Source organism: Chinchilla lanigera, unplaced genomic scaffold, assembly GCF_000276665.1.
Source record: "Chinchilla lanigera isolate Chin_1 unplaced genomic scaffold, ChiLan1.0 scaffold00053, whole genome shotgun sequence".
Lineage (NCBI taxonomy): Eukaryota > Metazoa > Chordata > Mammalia > Rodentia > Chinchillidae > Chinchilla > Chinchilla lanigera.
The window spans coordinates 2,461,213-2,482,098 of NW_004955454.1; the positions used below are offsets into that span (position 1 = coordinate 2,461,213).

The window sequence follows — 20,886 nt, forward strand, 5'->3', positions numbered from 1 at the left end:
CTGACGGGGCAGAGTATGACCCTGCCCAGTTCCAGGAGGCGCGCCTGCAGCACTTCCGCCTCTTCTTCGTCACCCAGGTGCAGTGGCCGCCGACCGAGCAGCTGCAAGCGCTGCTCCCTGTGCGAGTGCAGCTGCCCAGCAGAGGTCTCTAGTGCTGCTCCCGATAAAGCAGCCACTGCGTCCCTGACCGTCCACAGTCCCGACCCTGACTCCTGGACCCTGGCTCACAGGGCCTGGCAGGGAGCCCCGCTGGGCAAAGGCCAAAGATCGGGAGCCAGCCTGGTGGGACCAGTGCAGGATGGACAAACGGGAATAAAACGTAGTCAACTTTATTCTCCTTAAACCACAAAATAGAGTCTTTGGTTGTACAAACATCACTAGTTACAGTCTTGCCAAGAGATCCTGGCTTGGGGAGGGGGTGGGAGTTAGAGGCCAGAACTCCTGAGGGGTCTCTTCAAAATGCTAACACCCAGGTTAAAAGACTCAGGGCAAGGGCAGTATTGGAGCTGGCAGTGCCCCCACCCCAAGTCCGGGGAGGCAGAGCTCCCTAGGAGGGCACAGGGCCCAGGCCACGGCGCCCAGGCCGCATGGCTCGGCGGCTGCTGCACAACGTCACGTCTTCAGGGCCCACAGCACCTGGTGAGGGCCTTCCCAGGAGCACCAGTGCCACCTCTCCATCCTCCTCCTGTGGGCCTGTGTGGGCATGGGGACACGGCCACTATGAGCCCAGGATGGCCAAGGAACTGCGGAGCTCACCCCCAGCTAGGCACCAACTCACCGGGGCTGGGAGATGGTTCCAAGGACCTCAGCTCCTCCACGAAATCTGGTGACTGTGATGGGGAGAAGGTCCGGTCAGGGCTGATCCCAGACCTACCTCAAACCACCCACATGGACTTGGCGGGCTCCTAGGCTCTGAGGCTCACAGAGCTGGGTGGAGTCTGGGCAGAGCTGGGACAGGACACAAAGCAGACCAAAAGAGGGTGGACAGAAGGGCAGTACAGGAGCCAGGAGCTGCAACCGGGCCCATGCGCATGTTCATGCAGAAGAAAGGCCCGGAGACACCAGTACCTGGATGTCATAGACAGGCCTGGAAGAAGGGAGGGCGGCAAATGCCCTGTAGTCAAACTTCTTTCCAGACAAAGGCTTGAAAGGACAGCGTGAGGGGAGAAGAAGCAGACAATGCAAGGGAGAGATAAGGACGGGGTGGGGGCAGTCAAGACCCCCCTCGCCTGTTCAAGGGGGTGCAGGGGAGAGTGTCAGCCTCAGGCTCCTCACCAGGCGTCCGGGCGAGGTGCTGGTCTGGAGGCTGAGGTCTGGAGGGACAAGAAGCTAGTGTTGGGAGAGGCCCTGGCAGGCTGAGCCCTCCCCACCCCCAGACACACATACCTTCCAAGGGGGTGGGGGATGGGGTGGGAGCCGGTGACGGGGCTTCAGCTAGCCGCTCTAGGGGCCCTCGCTTGCTCCGGCCTTCTTGGGACTTGCTGAGAACCATCTGTGCTCGAAGGGCGTCTTGCTCCAGAGACTTCATCCTGCAGGAAGCACTGAGTGGGCAAAGCAGGGCCCTCCATGTGGTGGAGAGGGCGAGCAGGGCCTGGGCTTACCTAGCTGCCCTCCACAGTGCCCGCTTCTCGGCCTCTAGGGCGCGGCGCTCTGCCGGGGACAGGGCCCGCTCAGGCACGGGCAGCTCTGGGCTCTGCATGCGCAGCCTCTCCTGATGGCGCCTCTCGGCTTTGGCTGTCCGCACAGGGGCACCACCCACCACGGGCGGGGGTGATGCCGGGCTGGACCTGGGCAAAGGGACAAGGCTTATTGTCGGCAAGGGCCCAGACTGGGCAAGGCTGGGGGTGTGGTGCTGCTCTCACCCCCCTGCAGGGCTTGGGCCGGCCCAGGGTGGCTCATCCTCCTGCTGCTCCTCTTCCAGTCCCTCCCCATCCAGGGCAAGGCCCACGCTGGGACCCACGGCCGCAGCCTCTTCCTCCCGTAGCATCTGTGCCCTCTTCTGCTGCAGCTTGCGGGCTGTGGGAGATGGGGCTGGTCAGGCTGGACTGGGCTGGCCAGGCAGCCACACCTGGGGCCCCTCCTACTGCTGCAGTCCTCACCTTCCTCCTCCTGCATCTTCCGAAGGTCATCAGCACCCACTAGAGACACACGTTTTGGGGGGCCCTCGGCCTGTGGCACCCGCACCTCCAGCTCAAAGTACTTTTGCCGCTCACGGAATGACAGCTGCTCAGGGGAGGCTGCTGGGCCTGGTGCAGGGTGCTAGGGGGCAAGAGAGGGCCCTGAGACCTGGGGGGTGTTCCCCTGGGGCATCAGCTGGGGCACCCACCCATGCCTCATGCATAGTAGGACACTGCTCCCTACACACCTGGGTAGCACTGTCCTCAGGAGGGTGGGCAGTGGGCACTGCTGCAAAGGCCCTGTAGGCCTGCTTCACATTGGCCGGCAGTTCATCTGGGGAGGGCGGCTGGGGGACACATGTCCCATGAGCTGGACTAGGGCAGCTGTCCCTGCTGTAGGCACCCACCCAGCCACCAGCTGTCCATGCCAATTTCCAACCCCAGCCACCATCTGCCCAGGAAGGAAGCTTTGCCCCCCATACTCCCTGTGGGACAGGGCACTCACACAGCAGGGACCACCTCTGCCCCTAGGGGCCGGGGAGCCCCTTGGCCAGGCCTGAGCCAATGGCTGGATCACCCCCGGTTTTGTCTGCAAAGGGCAGGGTTGGAGGCCAGAGAAGGGTGGGGTCAGAGGTCCAGGAATGGGGTGGAAGGAGTGGGGGAAGGAGGGAGAGGGAGAGAGAGATAGAGATGGAGCCAAGGTGGGTAGCAGGGGTGTGGCAGACACTCACCAAATGCCTCTATCTTTGAGAGGCTGAGGCTGGGAGCTGGACTCTGGAGGAGCCCGTGTATGCACCCCGCACTGCAGTGTACAGGAGAGGCACCATCGCCTGGCCCTCCCCATACAGCAGGCAGGCTAGGATGCTAGTGTGAGGGACCTTGGAGCTACTGAGCCCCTCTAGGTACACAGCCTTAGATCTGCACCCTCCCCTTGCAGGTCAGTTCTGGTCAGTCAGGAAGCTGTCCCCAGAAGGGAGGCGTGGTCTCCTGGCAGCACCTTCCTAGGGACTCTGCACACGAGCACCCAACTGCAGGCCCTGTGGGACACCTACGATGGGGATACTCACCTGCTGGCCACTGGGGGAGCAGGGGGCCGAGGTCATCTTCCCTACACTTGGCCCAGATGGTACCTGGAAAAGTCAGACAGTGGGGAGGGGCAGGACCAGGCAGGGCTGTATTCCCCAAGGAGGAACTGGCAGTGGTGGTGAGCAGGGGCACATAGGAGTCCATCGCCTATAGTGGTGCTCCTCTTTTATGAGAGGGTGCTGGGCTCCTGTCTCTCCTGAGGGGCTCCCTCTTGGGGCTGTTTGTGGCAGAGAAAGGTCAGTGTCCAAAAGCCCCTGAACAGGCCCCCTCAGATCCCAGTCCCCCCCAGCTCTCTAGTGTCCCCCGCTACTTGGGCAGCATCCTGGTCAACCTCCCCTCACCCAGGTACTCCCATCCTGCAGGCCTCCCAGTGGTCTGACTAGGCACATGCACTGGGAAGGAATGAGAACTTCCTGCCTGAACCCAGGCCCACAGCTGCTCTTGAACCACGCTCAGCCCAAGCTCCTCCATGGCCTTGTACAGCCACTTCCCCAGCAGCTCATGCACACCAGTCCCACCAGGAACCCTGATGGCTCTATAGCCTCCAGCTGCTCTGTACCCCCGAGAGCCTCTGCCTGCCACAGGCTGAGCTTAGGGTCCCCCATACCCAGTTGCTCGGTGAGGACAAGGGCAGCAGAAGAGGCCAGGGACTTTCAAAGGACTCCCTCTACACCTTATGCACTTAGCTAAGGAAGGGGACCACTGCACCTGCCTTCCCTCATTAAGAGCAAGAATTAAAGGTAGATGGTATTGCCAGGTTAGGAGGTTGCGCTCCCACAGAGGAACTGCAAGCCCAAGGTGGCCTCCTGCAATCCAGCCTGTGCTCCCCGCAAAGGTTCCCTCCATGGTTGCCATGGCACTTGTCTGGCTGGTAGTGGGCCCCCCCAGGTGAAGGGAGGGAGTTAAATCAAAGAAGAGACCAACAGGTAGGTGAGCAGATAGGTGGGGTGGCGCAGGTAACGCAGTACACACTGAACACTGACCCTCTGCATGCTGCCAGTGCTGGGAACAGCGGCTAGGGCGCGGTAGTCCAGTTTCAGGGGCTCTGGACTCTGAACCTGGGGGAGCAGAGCAGACACAATGCTAGCAGGGGCTGTATGTGCGCGGGACATGGCCCCTGCTGCCTCACAACTGTTTTTACCCCCTACAGTGCTCCAATGGAAGGGCGCCGCCCAGGGCTCTTAACTGGGCTGTGTAGGACTCACTGTGGCCTCTGCAGCCTCAGGCCCCCAGGGCAGGGTCTGAACAGGCAGCTCCTTCTCCTGTAAGCAAAGCAGACTCGATCAGAACCGGATACCTCAGGCTCTGGGCCTAGAGCTGCCAGCTTGTGGTGGTTCTGACCTTGCCTGGGCCCTCAGGACTTAGCTCCCAGTCGATGGATGAGATGCTTTCCAAGCTGTTCCGGTGGCTGATTCCTGCCGCAAAGGGGTTGGCAATGACACCTGGGGACACCTGGGAGGAGACGAGTAAGCTGACGGCAGGGGTCCCTGGCAGCAGGCTGGACGTGGGCCCAGGGCAAGCCAGTGACATGCAGTGGATGCAGCCCACACCTCAACAGGCTGGCCACCCACACACCTGAGGTGGCTTCCAGGAGCAACCTGCTGGGCCAGCACAGGCACTGTGCCCATCCCCAGCCTGGCAGGGACACAGGAGAGCTGGTGCACTTGGCTCACAGGGCTGCTATGGGCGCAGGACATGTATGTGCAGGGTGGGACTGTGGGATGGGGCAGAAAAGACTGGCTGGAACAAAGAACTGAAAAAACCAAGACAGGAGGAAAGGGAGAGAGCAATGTGCCCGTGGCACAGACTGATGCACCCGGACAGACATGTTGTGCCTAGAACGTGAAATGTGGGTGCTGAGTGAGGGGCTGAAACAGGCCATGCTGCAAGAGGAAACCCAGTTTCTTCTAAGCCTCAGAGAGCCAGATCATCTATCAAAACCCAGACTGCACAGGGTGTGGTGGGGTATGCCTATAACCCCAGCTACTAGGGAGGCTGAGGCAGGAGGACCACAAGTTCAGCCCAGCCCATGCAACTTAGTGAGACCCTGTCTCAAAAGAAGAAAACAAAACCCCAGAGATACTGGGAATCTAGAAAGTAAAGATGCCTGGGTCACCGGGCAGGGTGAGTAGGCCCAGGAGGCCAGGTGAGGGTAAGCAGAGAATGTGCTTGGATCAAGGGTAAAAACAGGTGAAGCAAATGGGAATAGCTCAGTTCTACCCTACAAGGCACAAAGGGGACCGGTTCTGGCCTTGGCCAGCAGGAAGGGGGAGAAGCAGGCAGCATGGTGGAGAGCGAGGAGTCCATGATCACCCGCACGGTGGGCAGGTCCCCCCCACAGAGGGACACTCAGTGTGGGCTGAAACACAAACCCAGCTGTATGTTATTGTTACAAAAACTATTGAGATACTAAGAAAGAGACCAGGCAAACAAACTTAAGCACAGAGCGCAGCTGCTCAGACCGGAGAAGATGGAATTTAAAGTTAAGTGTCAAGCAGGCACCGGGAGACACTGTCACAACGAAGGTACATTTACAAAAATGGGCAATGACCATTAACTATAAACCCTAAACAAACGAGCAGCTTAATGCAGAAAGCGAAGACCACTACAAATATGAGTTCTGGATAAACACAAACAAGAGACATAACTGCATGTCTTTTAGATCCTGACAACACTAGTAGGTCAGAGGATGACAGCAAACAAGGTTCCTACCTTCTCAGCTTCTGGAATAATGTGGTCAGAAAGCTACTGAGCAGGCAGGCCCAAGAGAGGCAGCAGGCCCAGCAGGATAGGGAGCACTGCCACACACAAAGGAACCATGTGGAAAACAAATGCAGTGAGGACGAGGAAAGCTCGTTTCCCATGTCAGAGAAGACCACTTGCATAGACAGGCTGACTCCCGCGCTAACGGAAAGGCAGAGAGCGCCACCATCCTCAGGCTTCCTAGGGCTCCAGAAATAACCACAGGCAGGGCTGGGGATTTAGCTCAGCGGCACAGTGCCTGCATGGCAAGCGCAAGGTTGTGAGTTCGATTTTCCGTACCGGAAGAAAAACCAAAAAAAAAAAAAAAAAGAAATAACCACAAGCAGCAATGTTCACATGGTCCCTCACGATGGCCACTGACAGGTCCCTAGACCACAGCACCCTTATAGTCCAGCACTGCCCAGCACGCAGACTGTGGCTCCTAAATATCACTTTCTACTAACAGGAACCTGCACTCCCTGGAGAAGTGGCCAGCCTGAGCTGGGCAGGAAAGCACAAGATAAGCCCAAGTGTCTTGGTGTTCAGAAAGCAAGGACACACCCAGAGCAGGCGAGTGGTACCAAAAGCACCCAGGCCTGGCCTGAAGCTCCTTCCACAGGCCAAAGCCATCAAAATGAACCATGACAACAAACTATCACCTGTGAAAGTGGAAACTGAGGCCACACTACTGGGTGAAGTGGTGACAAAAACAGGAGGGAAAGCCAAGCGACAGCGAGGGAGTGATGAGTTGGGACTGTGGAACCCGCAGGCTATCTACAGGCACTCACACTGGTGGGACATGGAATGTGGGACGTGGAGTGAGGAACAGGAGACTCGGACACTCTGCGCACCTCCAGCACAGGAGAAGATCCAAATTCAGTCTGTACTGTGCGTTTATCTTGTTCACACCATGTAGGTCAGGGACCGTCTGTACCAGAAACTGGGACTAGTGTGATCATGAAGAAGATATGCAGGACAGGATCCACAAAAGAGACGATTTCAGATGAGAGAATTATCTTCTTAATACCAATTACATGGAAAAGCAAAATGGAAAGTCTCCTTGGGAGGTCTGTACTGACCCAGACTGCTCAGGGATCTGACGGTGGTCAGGTGAGTGTGTGCCCCATTACCACTCCTTGTATGGACACAGACTAAGGGACAGAAGGCCAGCAACTGGCCAAGGCCCAAAGGCAAGAGGGAACCCAGTTTTTCCAAACTGCAGGACCCCTCAAAACATTCATAACCCAGACCATAGGCCAAGAGAGTCCTAGCCAGCACCACTGCTGTCCCAGAGCACCAGGTGACACAGTATATAGCTGCAAACATGCCACAGGCCAGGAAGATGCTAATAGACAAGTGCCTGAGTTTAAGAAAAATAGCAAGTGAGTAAGGAGTCACAAACATTTTGTTTCCAGAGGGTTCAGGAGCCAATGGGCCTGTGGGGTAAGGGTCAGCTGCACTAGGGCCTCTGTGTCTTTGTGAAAAGCTAAAGATCCAGACTTTGCTGCTGAGGCCTGATGTGTAAGTCATTCCTCTCCCAGCTCCCACTGACAGGCACACGAAGGTAAGGACACTCCATGAAACTCTGCCTGTTCCAACAGATTCTTAGGTACAAACAGAAAAGGCCCTGATTTTAAAACTGTTAACACAAGAAACTGTAGCAGACACTGCACTGTGGGATGAAATAGTCCTTCGAGCTGGGGACAGGCAAGGCCACTGGCCACCACTGCTGCTGGCAATAGCCCTAGTGCTGGGAAGGAGGCTCCCGTCATTGCTTGAACATAGAGGTTTTGCCAAGAACCACAAAGCCAGCTGGCCTGGATTAAGGGGAACCGGTAAGAAAACCAGGGCAAGCTAGGAATATACTGGAAGAAAACCATTTTCTGCTAGGGTACCTGGCAGATTTGTTCAGAACAGAAAACCAATAAAACTTTTTAAGAGAGAACAGAAAAAATAGGTGACTTGACCACTTAGGCTTTATTTTTTTTGTTTTGTTTTTTTTTTTTTGTTTTTCTCCGGTACCAGGAACCGAACTCACGACCTTGCGCTTGCCAGGCAGGCGCTTTGCCGCTGAGCTAAATCCCCAGCCCCTCACTTAGGCTTTAAAACATATAAAGCAACAGCAGGTGTACAATGCGGCACTAGCCAGCAGGGATTTATATTCCGCTGTGACTGACCCTAGAAACAAGCCCTGGGACACGTGTGATTTAACGCATAGCACAGGCATATTTCCTCAAATCAGCAGGGAAATGACTAATTAGTCACATAAGCTCTGAGGTTGAGGTAGGAGGATCGCCGCAAGTTCAAGGCTAGTCTGGGCTATATAGTAAGTTCAAGGCCAGTGCTAACTACAAAGCGAGACCTGTCTCAAAGACAAACACACAACCAAAAACCACCACTACCACCACCAACAAAAGTAATGTTGGGACAACTAGTAACTAATCACCTGAAAATTCCAGGTGGACTACAGAGCTACATTTTTGTTTTGAGTCAGGGTCCCACCTCCTGCCTCAGCCTCCCAAGTGCTGGGATTATAGGTATGTGCCACCACACCTGGCAGAGTTGCATTTTTAAAAAAATATGTAAGTACTGGAGATACACACGATGAAGTTTTTATGACCCTGCAACCCCCAGGCAAAAATCAGAATCTAGAAGTTCTAAAAGACTTACTTCATAAGTATATTTTTGTGACCAAAAAGATACCATTGTAAAAAGAAAACTCCAAATGATGGAAAAACAGCCATGTGCTGCAGAACATAAGATGGACACCCATGCTGACAGGAGTATTGGGGGTACCTAAGACATACAGCAGCCGAGCAGCCACGCGTCCCAGGACAAGACCAGTACCCCTTGGGGAAGAAAGCCACAGAAAGGAAATGGGTGCTGGGGGGCAGAAGGCTCTTGGCCCCCACTGCTCACTGCCTGCTGGGAAGGACATGATGTGTGCCAGGCACAGCAAGGACACTGTCACACAGCAGGGCCAGAGGCAGAGCCCAGGGGACACAGGCCTGGTGTCAACACAGGGCATGCTGGTCCTATGCTGCAAGCTCGTGCTCTTTCTGAAGATTCTTCTCTTTTAGTGAAAAGTTTAAAGTAAGTAAATAGATTGAGCAAAACACTTTTAAATGTACAATTTTAAATGAATAAACAAAAGGCAAGACCCTTTCCAGGTACAAGACCATCCAGGGTATGCATTCTAAGAGAAATCTGTCCCCAGGACCAGCAGGATTCCTATAGAGATGAGGGCCAGGCTTATTACTCCCACCACAGTTCACATAGGCTCCAGTCATGGACAAACAGGGCACAGGCAAACTCATTTCCCATTAGGATGACCCTGAGCTGGCAGCCTCAGGGCGTCTTTTGGGCTGGTATCTCAGAAGTCACCATCCCAAGACCAACTACAAGAGAGGCCATCTGATGTGACTGCCTACCTCAGTGGTGGTTCCAATGATCAGAAACTTTGGGAAGTGGAGACAGAGCCACCAGCATCCTCTGTGACCAGCAAAGATACTGTCTAGGCAGAGCTGGCCAGGGCAGGTACAAGTCCCTTGGGTGCTCATTTGGTGACCATGCCAAGGGGCCCCAGGGACAACAGGTCGGAAGGAGGAGAGTGGGGTAGCATAAGCCCTTAAAGGGAACTGAAGCTGCAAGAGGGAGTCTAGTCACAGAAGCCAGACACTCTTCCTTCGTCAGTTAAGTGGGCATTGGGTGGGTGGGGAGCCCTGTGCTGGCCCCAGTCCTACTATCACCCAGGTGGAGGGGAGGAGGTTCCGCCAAAGGGTCTGTACACAGCCTGAAGGGTGAGTCACTCCCTGCCTGGCTCCTCTGAGGACAGACTGTGTGGGTGCCCAGAGCTTCCAGACTGCACAAGGGCAGGAGAAGCCAACACAGCATGGCTGATGTAGGGGCACCAAATGCTCCCTAAACTGAGGGGAAAGGCTCTGCCACCCGGCCCATGATCCCTGGGCAGCACCTCGACCCTGGCAGGTCACTAACCTCCAGGGCTGTGGTGGCACTGGTGTCAAAGCCATCGCAGACAAGAACAGTGAGGGTGTCGCCCACGCTGCGCAGCAGCTGTACTGCCTCCGCATGCGTAAGGCCCAGGAGGCTCTGCTGGTTCACCTCCAGCAGCCGCAGCCCCACACGCAGCCGGCCATCGCGCCCGGCCGCCCCTGTGGGGCTCACCTGTGGACAGAGCGGAATGAGATAGAGCAGTCTCTGGCACCTACCTGCCCACCAGCAAGGCCGGGCCCTCACCTTGGAGATGAAGATGCCTTCGTCTGTGGGGTCACAGGGGTTCCCCGCGTGGCCCTTGGCGCCCCCCCGGATACTGATGCCCAGCTTCTCCCCTGGGGCCTTCTGGATGCACAGCTCCCGCATGCCTGGGGGGGGTGGGTCCCTTCGCACGAGCAAAGACAGCTCTAGGCAGGGCCGGAGCAAGGCACTAACAGCCTCCTGGTGTGTGGCCTCCCGAACATCCTGCCCATTTACTGCCAGGATGCGGTCACCAACCCGCAGACCACATCGGGCAGCGAGGCCTCGCGGGAGCACCTGTTGGGGAGGATGGTAGCACGCAGCTGGCCAGGGCCTCACTCATCTGAGCCCAGGGTGGCCTTGTGCAGAACCACCCGCCAGGTCCATCTACCTTAGAAATGAAAACACCAGGCTCCTGGACACCAAATGGATGGCTGGAGTGGTCAGAGCCCCCGACGATGCTAAGTCCCAGAGGGCCCCCAGCCCTTGGCAGATGGATTTCCTGGGAATAACAGGACAGGTCTCAGTTAGAGGGGAGAAAGTGAGCCAGGGTGGAGCACTTAGGTTTTTGGAATGGGTGGGGTGAGGTCTCAGTACATCTGCTAAGGTGCCCCTTTCCAGTCATCAGCAGGAGCCTGTGCTGAGACGGATGTCCACGCCCAGCAGGCTGACCACAGAGCAAGACCCTAGCCTCTCAAAGGGCACTCGCAGCTTTCTGCCCAAAGTGGCCGCAGGACCATGAGTAGGTTGTCCTGGGAAGATAGTGCCCCATGCCAAGAGCCAAGTGTGCACCTCCCAGAGTCACAGTGAGCAGGTTTCTCACCTCCACTGGGTATGGTCCTTCCAGGGTTGCAGTAAGCAGGCTAGGAGCCAGCCTAAGCACTCCAGGCTCCCCAGGGGTGGCAGCAGCAGCGGTGGTGGGGGGCGAGGAGGAATGTGGTGGGGGGCTAGGGGGTGGGGGCCCCCCAGTCTCCCGTTCCAGCAGCAGGGCAATGGTAGGGGAGGCAGAAGTCAGCAGAGACACAGCGTGGTCATGCCTGGCCTCCGTCATGTCCACCCCATTGATCTGTAAGGGCACACTCAAGTCAGGGAGAGTGGACAGGACAGGGTGTTGGGCAGGCCCCACCTGCCCCAGCTCACCGAGAGGACACGGTCGCCAACCTGTAGAGTGCCTGCCCGGTGGGCAGCACCCCCCTCAGCAATGCGGGAGATGAAGATGCCCTGGTGTAGGGGGGAGTGTTTTGCCACTGGTGAGGCAGTGGACATGGATAGCACCCAGTCCAGTCCCTGTGGGAGCTCAGAAGCCCACCCCATGTCCAGGCCACATTTCCTTACCCCACTGCCAGCCCTGTAGGGTGTGGAGCCTTTTCCCCCAGCGATGCTGAAGCCCAGCCCCTTCTCACTGCGCACCAGGCAGGCTGTGTGACGCTGGCGCAGGGGCCCAGGGGCCTCAGGCTGCAGTAGGGGCAGGCGAAGGCCACCTCCTCGCCATTCCCGGGGACTGTAGTCATCCTCGGGCCGCAGAGGTGTGACAGTGACTGCGTTCTCAGGCTCTACCATGCGTTCCCGCCACACACGCATCTGCACAGCAGCACCAGCCCCCCGAAGCGCCTCCACAGCTTCATGGTGCTCAGCATCTTGCAAGGCTACGCCATTCACCTGCCGGGAGAAGGGGACAGAAGCCACGGCACATGTCACAGCCCGCTCCACAGCCCGCTCCACCCCGACAGTGTGCTGAGGATGCACAAAGGCTTTGCACTTGTTCCCCTTTGTGGAAAGAGAAGATCAGGGTACAAGGTGAGAGGGTTGGCCCTAGGGCTGCAAAAGATGGGTCCCCTGTGTGCATCCCCAAGGCCAGGATGCAGGTGGTCGTGAGGACTAGGATGCTGACCCCATACCCCCACTGCCCTTGGACAGGAGCTCTTGGGCAGAGATTGGGATGGGAGCCACGTGCCCCCACCTGACATTCCTGGCCGGAGCCCCCAGACCCATCTGCCCTGGTGGGAAGGGCAGCTTTCCTGTAACTACCTGACAGCTAGATGCTTAGGGCCATTCCCACACAGGGACTGAGCACTCCCAGAACTGCTAGAGGTCTGACCCCTTCCAGGTCCCGCCCTACACCTTCAGGGTGGCCAGCACCCCTCTCCATGGTCTCTTGGCCAAACAGGGGGATCCCTGGGTGCTGGTAGTTGAGCTCTGTAACTTCAGTCAGACTTCTTTGGGGACTCAGTTCAGAACTCTTGGAGTGGGCAAGGCACCCACTTCTTGATGCAGTTAAACACCTCAACAGCCAGGACTGTGCACATTCCCCCAGGAATAGCTACCACACACTGGTGAGGTGTCACTACTTACCTCAAGGAGTTTGTCACCCACTCGGACTCCGGCACGGGCAGCAGGGCCCTCCTCTGACACCCGAGAGATGAAAATGCCCTGGAGGACAAGCGGGACTGTCCATAGCAGCCAGGCAGAGGCTGCACGGGGACCCGCATCTTGCCTCACCTAGTAGAAGCCTGTGGTAGCTGGGAAATCCCTGGAAGCCACCAGGCAGAGCGAGACTGTGCTCTGCTGACCCCAGCCCTGGCCTGCTCTCTGCAAAGATCCCCACATGCATGAAAGAGAACAGTGGGCCTGGAGGGTGCAAGATAATCTCAGAAAAGGCTCTGACCCCAGAGCTAGCACAAGAGAACGGGAGGGAAGAGACTAAGCTATGGAGAGGGCAAACAGTGGACACACCTGAAAGCAGTCCTGACTTTCTCAGGAACATATTCCTTGGTCTGCTCAGTCCTTCAGGCCCAACCCCTCCACTGGAGAACGTGTGTTCTCTTGCGGGCAGGCAGAGTTCTCAGGACAATGGCCAAGAAGCCAAGGAAAAGCACCTCACATGCACAGAGCAGTGAGGAACCACGAGGAGCTTCCAAGATGGTGGGCAGGCCTGGTGACAGGCCAGGCAGCTGCTCACCTCGTCATCTCCCTTGTAGGGGGTGGATCCCTTGCCTCCCGCAATGCTGATGCCCAGGCCCCCCGTCTGCCGCACGATGGTGAGGGTCAGCTGGAAAGAGACCAGATCAGTGTTGGGAGGGCCTGCATGGTTGAGTGCTGGCTGCAGCAGCAGCAAGTGTGGTAGTCCAAGACTGCCCATCTGCACCAGGGAGGCCTTGTCCCTTATCAGCTGCTGAGCTACGTCAAGGGTAGTGGACAGGAAGACAAGAAATGCCCCAGAACCTCCACTTGTGCCCTGGGGTGGGCTGCCCCTGTCAGGGGGCCATTAGGCCCTGTGGGACCCCAGTTCTATGGCAGCTGCTGAGCAGTCTTTCAGAAGGAGGTGTGTGTGTGAGCGCTAGGGTGGGAGGTGAGAGCCCGCAGCCCAGGAAGCAGTGTCAGAGCAGAAAGCAGCAGTGAGCAGTACAGACCTCTTCCTCCTCAATGCGAGCAGGCTCTATCAGCAGGTTATTGGCCTGGTCAAACGACACCCCCTGTCAGGACAGGACCAGTGAGGCATGCGGGTTAGCCACCACTGGGGACCACCACCGCCTCACCCAGCCCTCACCATGAGCAGACAGGACAGCAGAAAGGTCACACCAAGCTCCCAAGGCTCGAGCCGGCCCCTCCCCACCTGGGCAGGGGCTGCCCTGGGCATGGGAGTCTCTTTGGTCTACACGGTCTGCCAGGCTGTGGGGCTCGGCTAGCTAGACTCCAGGCTCCGGGTAAGGCTGAGCCTAGGCTTAGCTGTCCCTGATTCAACCCTTAGGTCCTCTCAGCTGTTATACATCCTCAGCCTGCCCTTGGTCTGTGCTCAGGCAGGGTGCAGGTGCTATGAGGACATGAAGGGTGGGACTTCCGGCCAGCCAGTGGCTTTTCTGATGAGTCCCCAGGAAGGAGGCAGGACTCGTTGTGTGCCAGTGAGAATAAACTCAAGGGCCAGAAAGGGTATACCTGGAGCTATAGGAGGCCTGACGGGGCAGGAGGGTGACCGTCAAACTTACAGGATTAGTTACAAGCCAGTATTAGGGCCTCTGTGCCCAGGGCCCCCAGCCCACAAAGGGCCTGAGGGACATAGAACATGCCCGCTCTCGGCTTTTGTGCACCCTCCTTGTCTGCCACACGTCAGGATGATGCTGGCCTAGGGACCTACCATGAACTGTAACTAAAGTAAATGCCAACGTGACTTGGGGTCTGAGTAACAAACACACAGTGGCAGCTATGTCAGTTATAGCGGATGAACCAACCACAGATGGGGGCCAATGGGGCAAGGCCTGACCCACTGGCATGCTGGTGAGACCTACCTTGACAGAAGGTGCAGAAGTCACGGCCTCCTCCTTGTCTTCCTCCTCTGTGGTGGCCTCGCCTTCTTCCTCAGCTCTCTCCTCCTCTTCCTCTTCCTCCTCTTCCTGGGCCCGAGGAGCCCAGGACGTGTGGGGGCCATTGTGCCAGCCTACAGGCCCTGTAGGGCCTTCTGCAGCAGGCTGCATCCCCTGCAGCAGGGCCGCAACAGCCTCAGGCTGCGGAAGTTTGGAGATTTTGAAGTGCTTCTTGTAGTGGGGCGTGTCCTTGCGGATGAGCCGCTGCCTGCCTCCTGGCAGGGGCCAGGGGGCTTCAAGCTGCCCCTCCTCGCTCTCAACATCTTCCCTGGGCAACAGTGTGTCCTCTGCAAAGTGCACTGTGGGCTGTGAAGGTCTAAGAATGAGGGTGCAGCCAGGCTCTAGGGAGCTAGGCTCTGTTGGTGGGGTTTATAGGGAAGCCCTACAGCGAAAGTGGGGGTGCCAAGGCTAAGCCAGGGGTGAGAATTTGGGAAAGCTGCCTGGCAGGGGGTATGGAGCAACTCAGCTTTGATTAAAACTGGGTCAAGGGATGTTTTCCAGAGATACGTGTGCCCCAGATAGAAATGCAGGGATATGCAGAGGCCAACAGGGGGAAGAATCCATGGGGGTTATGAAAGGGAACCACCTAGTAACAGCATGTAGGTGACAGACATAACATCACTAGGCCTGGCTGTAGGGTAGGGACTCTCACGCCAGCCTAGGGCAACCCCTCTTCCAAGTACCCTTAGCAACCTGGCCCTTGCCCACAGGACCACAGCCTGCCCCTGGTCCTGGGGCAAGATCTGCACTGGAGAAGCTCATTTGTGTTCCAGTCTTGCCCAGCTATTATCTGGTGCAACCCAGCAGCCATCCACAGCAGGTAAGCAGCCTCCACCCCATGGGCCCTGCTGGTTCCTGGCATCCTCCTTGCCTAGGCTCACCTCATCATAATCCTCCTCCACTTCCTCCTCCTGGCCAGGTGGTATGGCTTCCTGCTGGCCCAGGTCCTCAGCCTCAGCCTCAGGTTCACCCTCAGAGGCTGTGCTGGCCGAAGGGGCAGAACCTTCACTCAAGCCAGACTCTGTGCTCAGTCTCTTCTCCTGCAGCAGGCAGTGGTGTCAGGTTGTACAGGAGCTTGCTTCCGCAGGCTGCCCACCAGGCATACCCTCACACTGCAGGCCTCTGCTGTTCTTAGCACAGCACCCCCAAAAGCCCAGGGAAATCCACTGTCTCTAGAATTATGGGCCCCTAAAGCTGTGGTTCTGTAACTGGCCCCTGGGAAAGCCTTTCCCCAAAGGTAGAACAAGGACTGTACCAGTCCCAGAAGGAGGCCTGCCTGACACGGATGCATGTCTAGCATCACTCCCCTCTTATTGGTCCCGCTGCACCCTGGGGTGCAAAAGCATCGCCAAGTCCCGATGTTGGAAGCTTAAAATGAGCAGCCAGATCTTCCTGCTCTAGCATCAAACCTCTGCCCAGGTGCTAACGGTGCCCAGGCAGCCACACAGGCATCTGGGGAAGGTGCAAGTCACACAGCCCTCCAGAGATCCTGCCCAAGCCAGACTTCCACTCCCTGTACCAGCAGAGCATACCTGCCTGCCTACCCCACCTGCATCCGCAGCCCCTCCTCAGCTTATCCCCTGCCCTTCCCCATACAGTGAGCCCACATCCAGGATGCGTAGGACATCCAGCACTCCAGGCTGGGGAGGGGCCCACCGGGCCACTGTCTCTTCACACACACCTCTTCGGTAGGCGAGGGACGCCTGGGGTCCGGCTTGCAGGAGTAGGCCTCACTCCGTCGCTCTTCAATGCCTCTTTTCATCACCTTGAGCTCACTGGGGTGAGGTGTGGCTCGACGCTGCAGCCCCTGCATGGGGACAGGGATGAGGGACAGACGCACAGGTGGTGGTCAGGCAGGGGTGAGGGCAGAGGTGCACCTCCCAGGGTCCCCACCCCTCCATACCCGCTTCTCAGCAGCAGCCTCCTCAGTGTCCTCATCGCCTTCAGGAGCCTCCAGGAACTGGATCACACTGACACGGCTCAGGGGGGCATCGCTCCAGGTCTCTGAGGGGCTTCCCTGCTGCCCAGGATCCTCTGTGGGAGGTGAGTGTCAGGGAGGCCTGATTCCTCACCTCACTGGAGGCCACATCTACCCTACCAAGGCCATAGTCATAGCAACCTACCGAGGCTGGGCAGGGGCTGCTGCGGCAGCAGGTAGCAGGTGAGCACCTTCTCGCCAGTCTGAGCATCATCCTCAGTCTGGAAGCGGAGCATGGGCTGTGCCTGGTTCTCGGCCAGCCACAGAGCCTTGAGGTTGAGGTGGGTGAGTGCAAATGGCAGACTCCGTAGCCTGGGGGACAGGCAGACACAGTTACCCTGTGTCAAGATATAGTCAGTTCCCCGGGGCCCGGGCAAGCACTCACCGGTTCCCAGCCACATCAAGCACGTGCAGCTCAGCGGTGTGGGCCAGCTCAGGGGGCAGTGCGGCCAGGCGATTGTCCCTCAAAGAAAGAACACTGAGTGCCACACAGCCTCCAATCTCAGGTGGCAGCACCTCAAGGTGATTGCGGTCCACATTGAGGTTGGTAAGCTTGGTCAGCTTTCCTAGAGACCGGGGCAAGGCCTGGCAAGGAGGAAAGAAGTCAGAGAATAGAAGAGCCCCTTAAGGTTAGGAAAAGAAAAAGGAACACCCCTAAGGCAGGCAAAGTGTGGTACAAATCATGACTAGCTCCTTATAGTGCTAGGGACCAAGATCAGGAACGTGAGTATGATACCAGTCAGTACTCTGTTCTGTACCATTCATTGCTTAGAGTCACCAAACAGCCTGTTGGGCCACCTAAGACCTTCAGCTACACCATGCCTACCCCTTCCCTGCAGGTATCCCTATTCCTGAATTCTTCCAGCTGTGTGCCTATGGTCTGTCTGACACCCCATCTAGGGACACATCCTATAGACATCCCACCCATGGGCAAAAATGTTTCTCTCCAGTCTGAAAAGCAGCATCACCATGGCCATACCTAACCCTGGCCCCACAGCCCTGCTCTTCCAGCTCTGCTCACGGCAGATGTACTTGAAAGGCAACTTGCTTCCCATCCCTGCCTCATTGTCTCCAAATGCAAATCTGTTCTTACCCCTGTCTTCTCTCCAATCTTTCCCTAGTGCTATTCCACAGACCAGGGAGAACCTGAATGCTTTCCTCAACCATCTGGTCCCTGAACTGAAGACCTCTTCTTTGCCTTATCTTCCACCAGTGAGCTCCCCAACCTAAGCCAAAGGGTATCCCTCCAGAGCAGTCCCTGGGGCCAAGTCACCACTAGCACTTGCCAGTATGCAACACGTGCCAGCACCAGCAGACTTCACGCTCTGCTACATGCTGGCACCCTACTTGCTGTGCATGCTCTGCAATCCCTACCTTTTACCTCAGACTAACTCGGAAGGCAACTCCCTAAAGGCCGAGACAGACAGCCTAGCCCTCCAGAGTTGCCCTACCGTTAGCAAATTCTCCGTAAGAATCAGTTCCGAGAGGTTCTCACAGTCCCCAATGGCCTCCGTCACCTCACACAACCGGTTCTGGTCCACTTTCAGGATAGACAGCTGCTTCAGCTGACCTGGTGCCAGGAAAACACAGCAACTGAGCTGCCAGGCCCAGGACGCGCCAGTGTGTCCAAAACCACTCACACAACACAGACACGCCCACAGAGCCTGTCCCCACCCCCCTGCCATTTACACGGCTACTAAAGACTGCCAGAACCCAAGATGATGCAGACCTACACTTGTTCCTACCCACTTCCCAGTGTACTGACTCCACCCACTTGATGTTCTTTCAGGAAAATACCAAGCACCCATGGCTCTGGCCAGCCATCCCCCTTGCCATCCCCACAGCCTCAGCCTACTCAGCCAGCCTACTCAGTAGCTGACCTGAGCCTCAGGTTAATCTCCCCTCCTCAGAACGCCTCAGCCTGGGTAGTTTGGGCCCTTATCTAAGATGCTGCTCAGCACCTTGCCTGACACCACAGGGCTAAGGATCCAAGGTGTGAAGCCTCCAGGGCCCCTTGAATGCACTGACCAATGCCATCAGGCAGCCGCTGCAACAAGTTCTGGGAAAGCAGCAGGTCTGTGAGCAGAACCAGCCCACCTAGCTCCACAGGCAGTTCTTCTAGCCGGTTCTCCGACACATCCAGGCACACCAGCCGCCGCAGGTTCCCAAGCTCCTGAGGGCAGGCAGAAGGTCAGAGAGCAGCAGCCAGAGGTGGGAGCCTGATCCCGTCCTCACTCACCGGGGGCAATGCTGATAGTTGGTTCCGGTCTAGCCACAGCTCCCGCAGGTTGGGCAAAGCTCCCAGAGTGTCAGGCTACAAGAGAGAGTAGGGACAGAAGAAACCAGCATGACTGTGAAGAATCTCTGCTTTAGCCTGAAGGGGTGGCTGCCTGTACCCTACATGCCCTTCCGCCAAAGGCTCCCATCGCACCAGCACTTCCAGATCATTGCCTCCCAGATCCAGCTGTTCCAGCTTGACCAGGAAAGACAGGGACCTGCAGAAGAAACAGTTGGTGTACGGCCCTAGGGCCTGGCCCCTGTAAAGCTCCGCCCAGCGGAGGTGGAGGCCCAGATCACTCACGCAGGCAGAGACTTGAGCAGGTTCTCCCGGAGCTCCAAGGTCACCAGGTTGGCCAGGCTGAAAAGCAGATCAGGGGCTGAGGCTAAGGAAGATAGGGCTGAAGTGAATTGTCCCCCAGACCCTTTCACCAAGCAGGTACTCACTTGCCCACATCCCCAGGCAGTGCCTGCAAAGACACGTCATTGAGGGCCAGGTGGGCCAGGCTGCGCAGCTGTGTGAAGCCGTCAGGGAGCCTAGGGGAAGAAGCAGAGGACTTCAGATGCCAAGAGCAGGTGCGCAGGGCTACGGGTGATTCCCCATGGAGAGCTGCCACCCACCTGGACAGGGGGTTCCCACTGAAATCCGCGATCTCCAGAGCTTTACAAAACTTGATACTCTCAGGTATCTCAGGGATATCTGTGGGGAAGGGTCGCCATGGAAAGATGCCCAGAGCCTCTAAGAGCTCCTGGGTGACCCCAGACAACCCCCCGCCTGCCCACCATTCCGGGATACATCCAGCTCCACCAGCTGCATGAAGTTGGCCACTTCGGGTGGCAACCGCTGGATCTCGTTGTCGCTGAGGCCCAGCTTGCGAAGGTTCAGCAGCCGAAAGAAGGGCTGTGGGCAGGAGGCGAAGTCATGGGGGATAGGCTGTATAGTGAGACACTTCGATGGCAAAGAAAAGCTCCTGGACACACAGGGTCCGGAGGTCTAGCCATAGTGCCCCGGTCCGCTGCGAGGAGAGCAAGGAAACCCTTGGCACCCCCCTCTCCCCCCCACCACATTCAACTCCCCACTCCTGTTTCTGCTTGGATGCAGCTCCCTCCATGTGTCACCTTCAGGACTCCATCTGCTACCTCAACTGCTTCTTCCACCCACAGATGAACCCTTCAGGGGCCCACATTGGTTTCTGCTACTGTACCCTAGCAATGAGCAATAAGAACTGAGCAAAAGCCACCAAAATAACAGTAGCAGAAGCAGAACACCACAGACATGCAGACCTACGTGGGGGCTACAGGTACAGGATACACGCGAGTCCTACAGATGACCACAGACAGAACTGTCATAGCTAGGCTTAGAAGTGAGTCACACCCTCTACAGCACCCCGCCCCCAAACATAAGGTCACTCAGCCCATTTCTGAAAAGGAAATCTAATATAATGTGTTTCCTTTGGCCTCCTTTCTGGAGTGCCCTTAAGAGAAAAACAAACTGACCGGAAAGAACACAGGCAATAAGAAGTGGCTCTTTTACAGAGAACATCCGAGATAGGCGCTCCACACCTCAGAAGACAGCCCAGCACACAGGACTGAAAGGTGCCAGGGCAGGGGTAAGTCCAGACCCCCACCTCCAAAGCAGCCCAGCAAGCCGTATCCATAACCACAGTTGGTTCACCCCGTCCCATCCACCTCGTGGGCCCCAAAGGTTGTCACTCTTCAGTTGCTTTTCTAGACTGTCTGCCCAATCCGCAGGAAAGTACGCGATGACCGCTGCCACCTGGTGCCTGCGTAAGGTGGGGCTGGCTGGGGCGGGTCTCCGGCCAGAGCAAAGCAGCAGGGCCGGGTGGTGGCTCGGTGGCCCTCCTGGGCCGACCTCGCCGAAAGACCGGGAGCGGGAGCCAGGGCGGCGGCAGGTGCGGCGGCCGCTCACCTTGGGCAGCTCGCGCAGCTGATTGGCGTCGAGCAGCAGCTCCTCCAAGCTGCGGCTGTAGCGGTAGATCTCTTCGGGCACGGCCTGCAGCGAGCAGTGCCGCTTGTCCACCGACTCCACGTGCCGGTTGCAGCGCCACAGCGG

At 57.4% G+C, this 20,886-nt stretch overlaps 2 protein-coding genes across 7 annotated transcripts in view; one reads left to right on the forward strand and one right to left on the reverse strand.

The window, feature by feature from the left end:
* The window catches only part of LOC102011174 (putative IQ motif and ankyrin repeat domain-containing protein), a 33,936-nt gene extending 33,592 nt beyond the window's left edge, over positions 1–344 (forward strand). For all 6 annotated transcript variants that reach the window (XM_005395804.2, XM_005395806.1, XM_005395805.2 and 3 more), the window contains one exon: positions 78–344. In XM_005395804.2, the coding sequence (XP_005395861.1) occupies positions 78–342 (265 nt within the window). In that variant the 3' untranslated portion in view covers positions 343–344. The remainder of the gene's footprint in view (positions 1–77) is intronic.
* The window catches only part of Scrib (scribbled planar cell polarity protein), a gene marked incomplete in the record, with an annotated part of 21,209 nt that continues 636 nt past the window's right edge, over positions 314–20,886 (reverse strand). Inside the window, 38 exon segments of the mRNA XM_013520053.1 lie at positions 314–693; positions 779–830; positions 1,069–1,143; positions 1,276–1,313; positions 1,387–1,529; positions 1,602–1,787; positions 1,863–2,016; positions 2,100–2,259; positions 2,366–2,464; positions 2,623–2,706; positions 3,185–3,247; positions 4,187–4,261; positions 4,409–4,465; positions 4,545–4,655; positions 9,942–10,130; positions 10,203–10,496; positions 10,591–10,701; positions 11,023–11,265; positions 11,340–11,420; positions 11,535–11,858; positions 12,552–12,629; positions 13,159–13,248; positions 13,610–13,672; positions 14,483–14,863; positions 15,439–15,597; positions 16,239–16,364; positions 16,461–16,591; positions 16,681–16,847; positions 16,921–17,120; positions 17,987–18,105; positions 18,564–18,708; positions 18,775–18,849; positions 18,967–19,030; positions 19,117–19,173; positions 19,260–19,349; positions 19,434–19,512; positions 19,596–19,713; positions 20,743–20,886. Of these exon segments, the coding sequence (XP_013375507.1) occupies positions 548–693; positions 779–830; positions 1,069–1,143; positions 1,276–1,313; positions 1,387–1,529; positions 1,602–1,787; positions 1,863–2,016; positions 2,100–2,259; positions 2,366–2,464; positions 2,623–2,706; positions 3,185–3,247; positions 4,187–4,261; positions 4,409–4,465; positions 4,545–4,655; positions 9,942–10,130; positions 10,203–10,496; positions 10,591–10,701; positions 11,023–11,265; positions 11,340–11,420; positions 11,535–11,858; positions 12,552–12,629; positions 13,159–13,248; positions 13,610–13,672; positions 14,483–14,863; positions 15,439–15,597; positions 16,239–16,364; positions 16,461–16,591; positions 16,681–16,847; positions 16,921–17,120; positions 17,987–18,105; positions 18,564–18,708; positions 18,775–18,849; positions 18,967–19,030; positions 19,117–19,173; positions 19,260–19,349; positions 19,434–19,512; positions 19,596–19,713; positions 20,743–20,886 (4,971 nt within the window).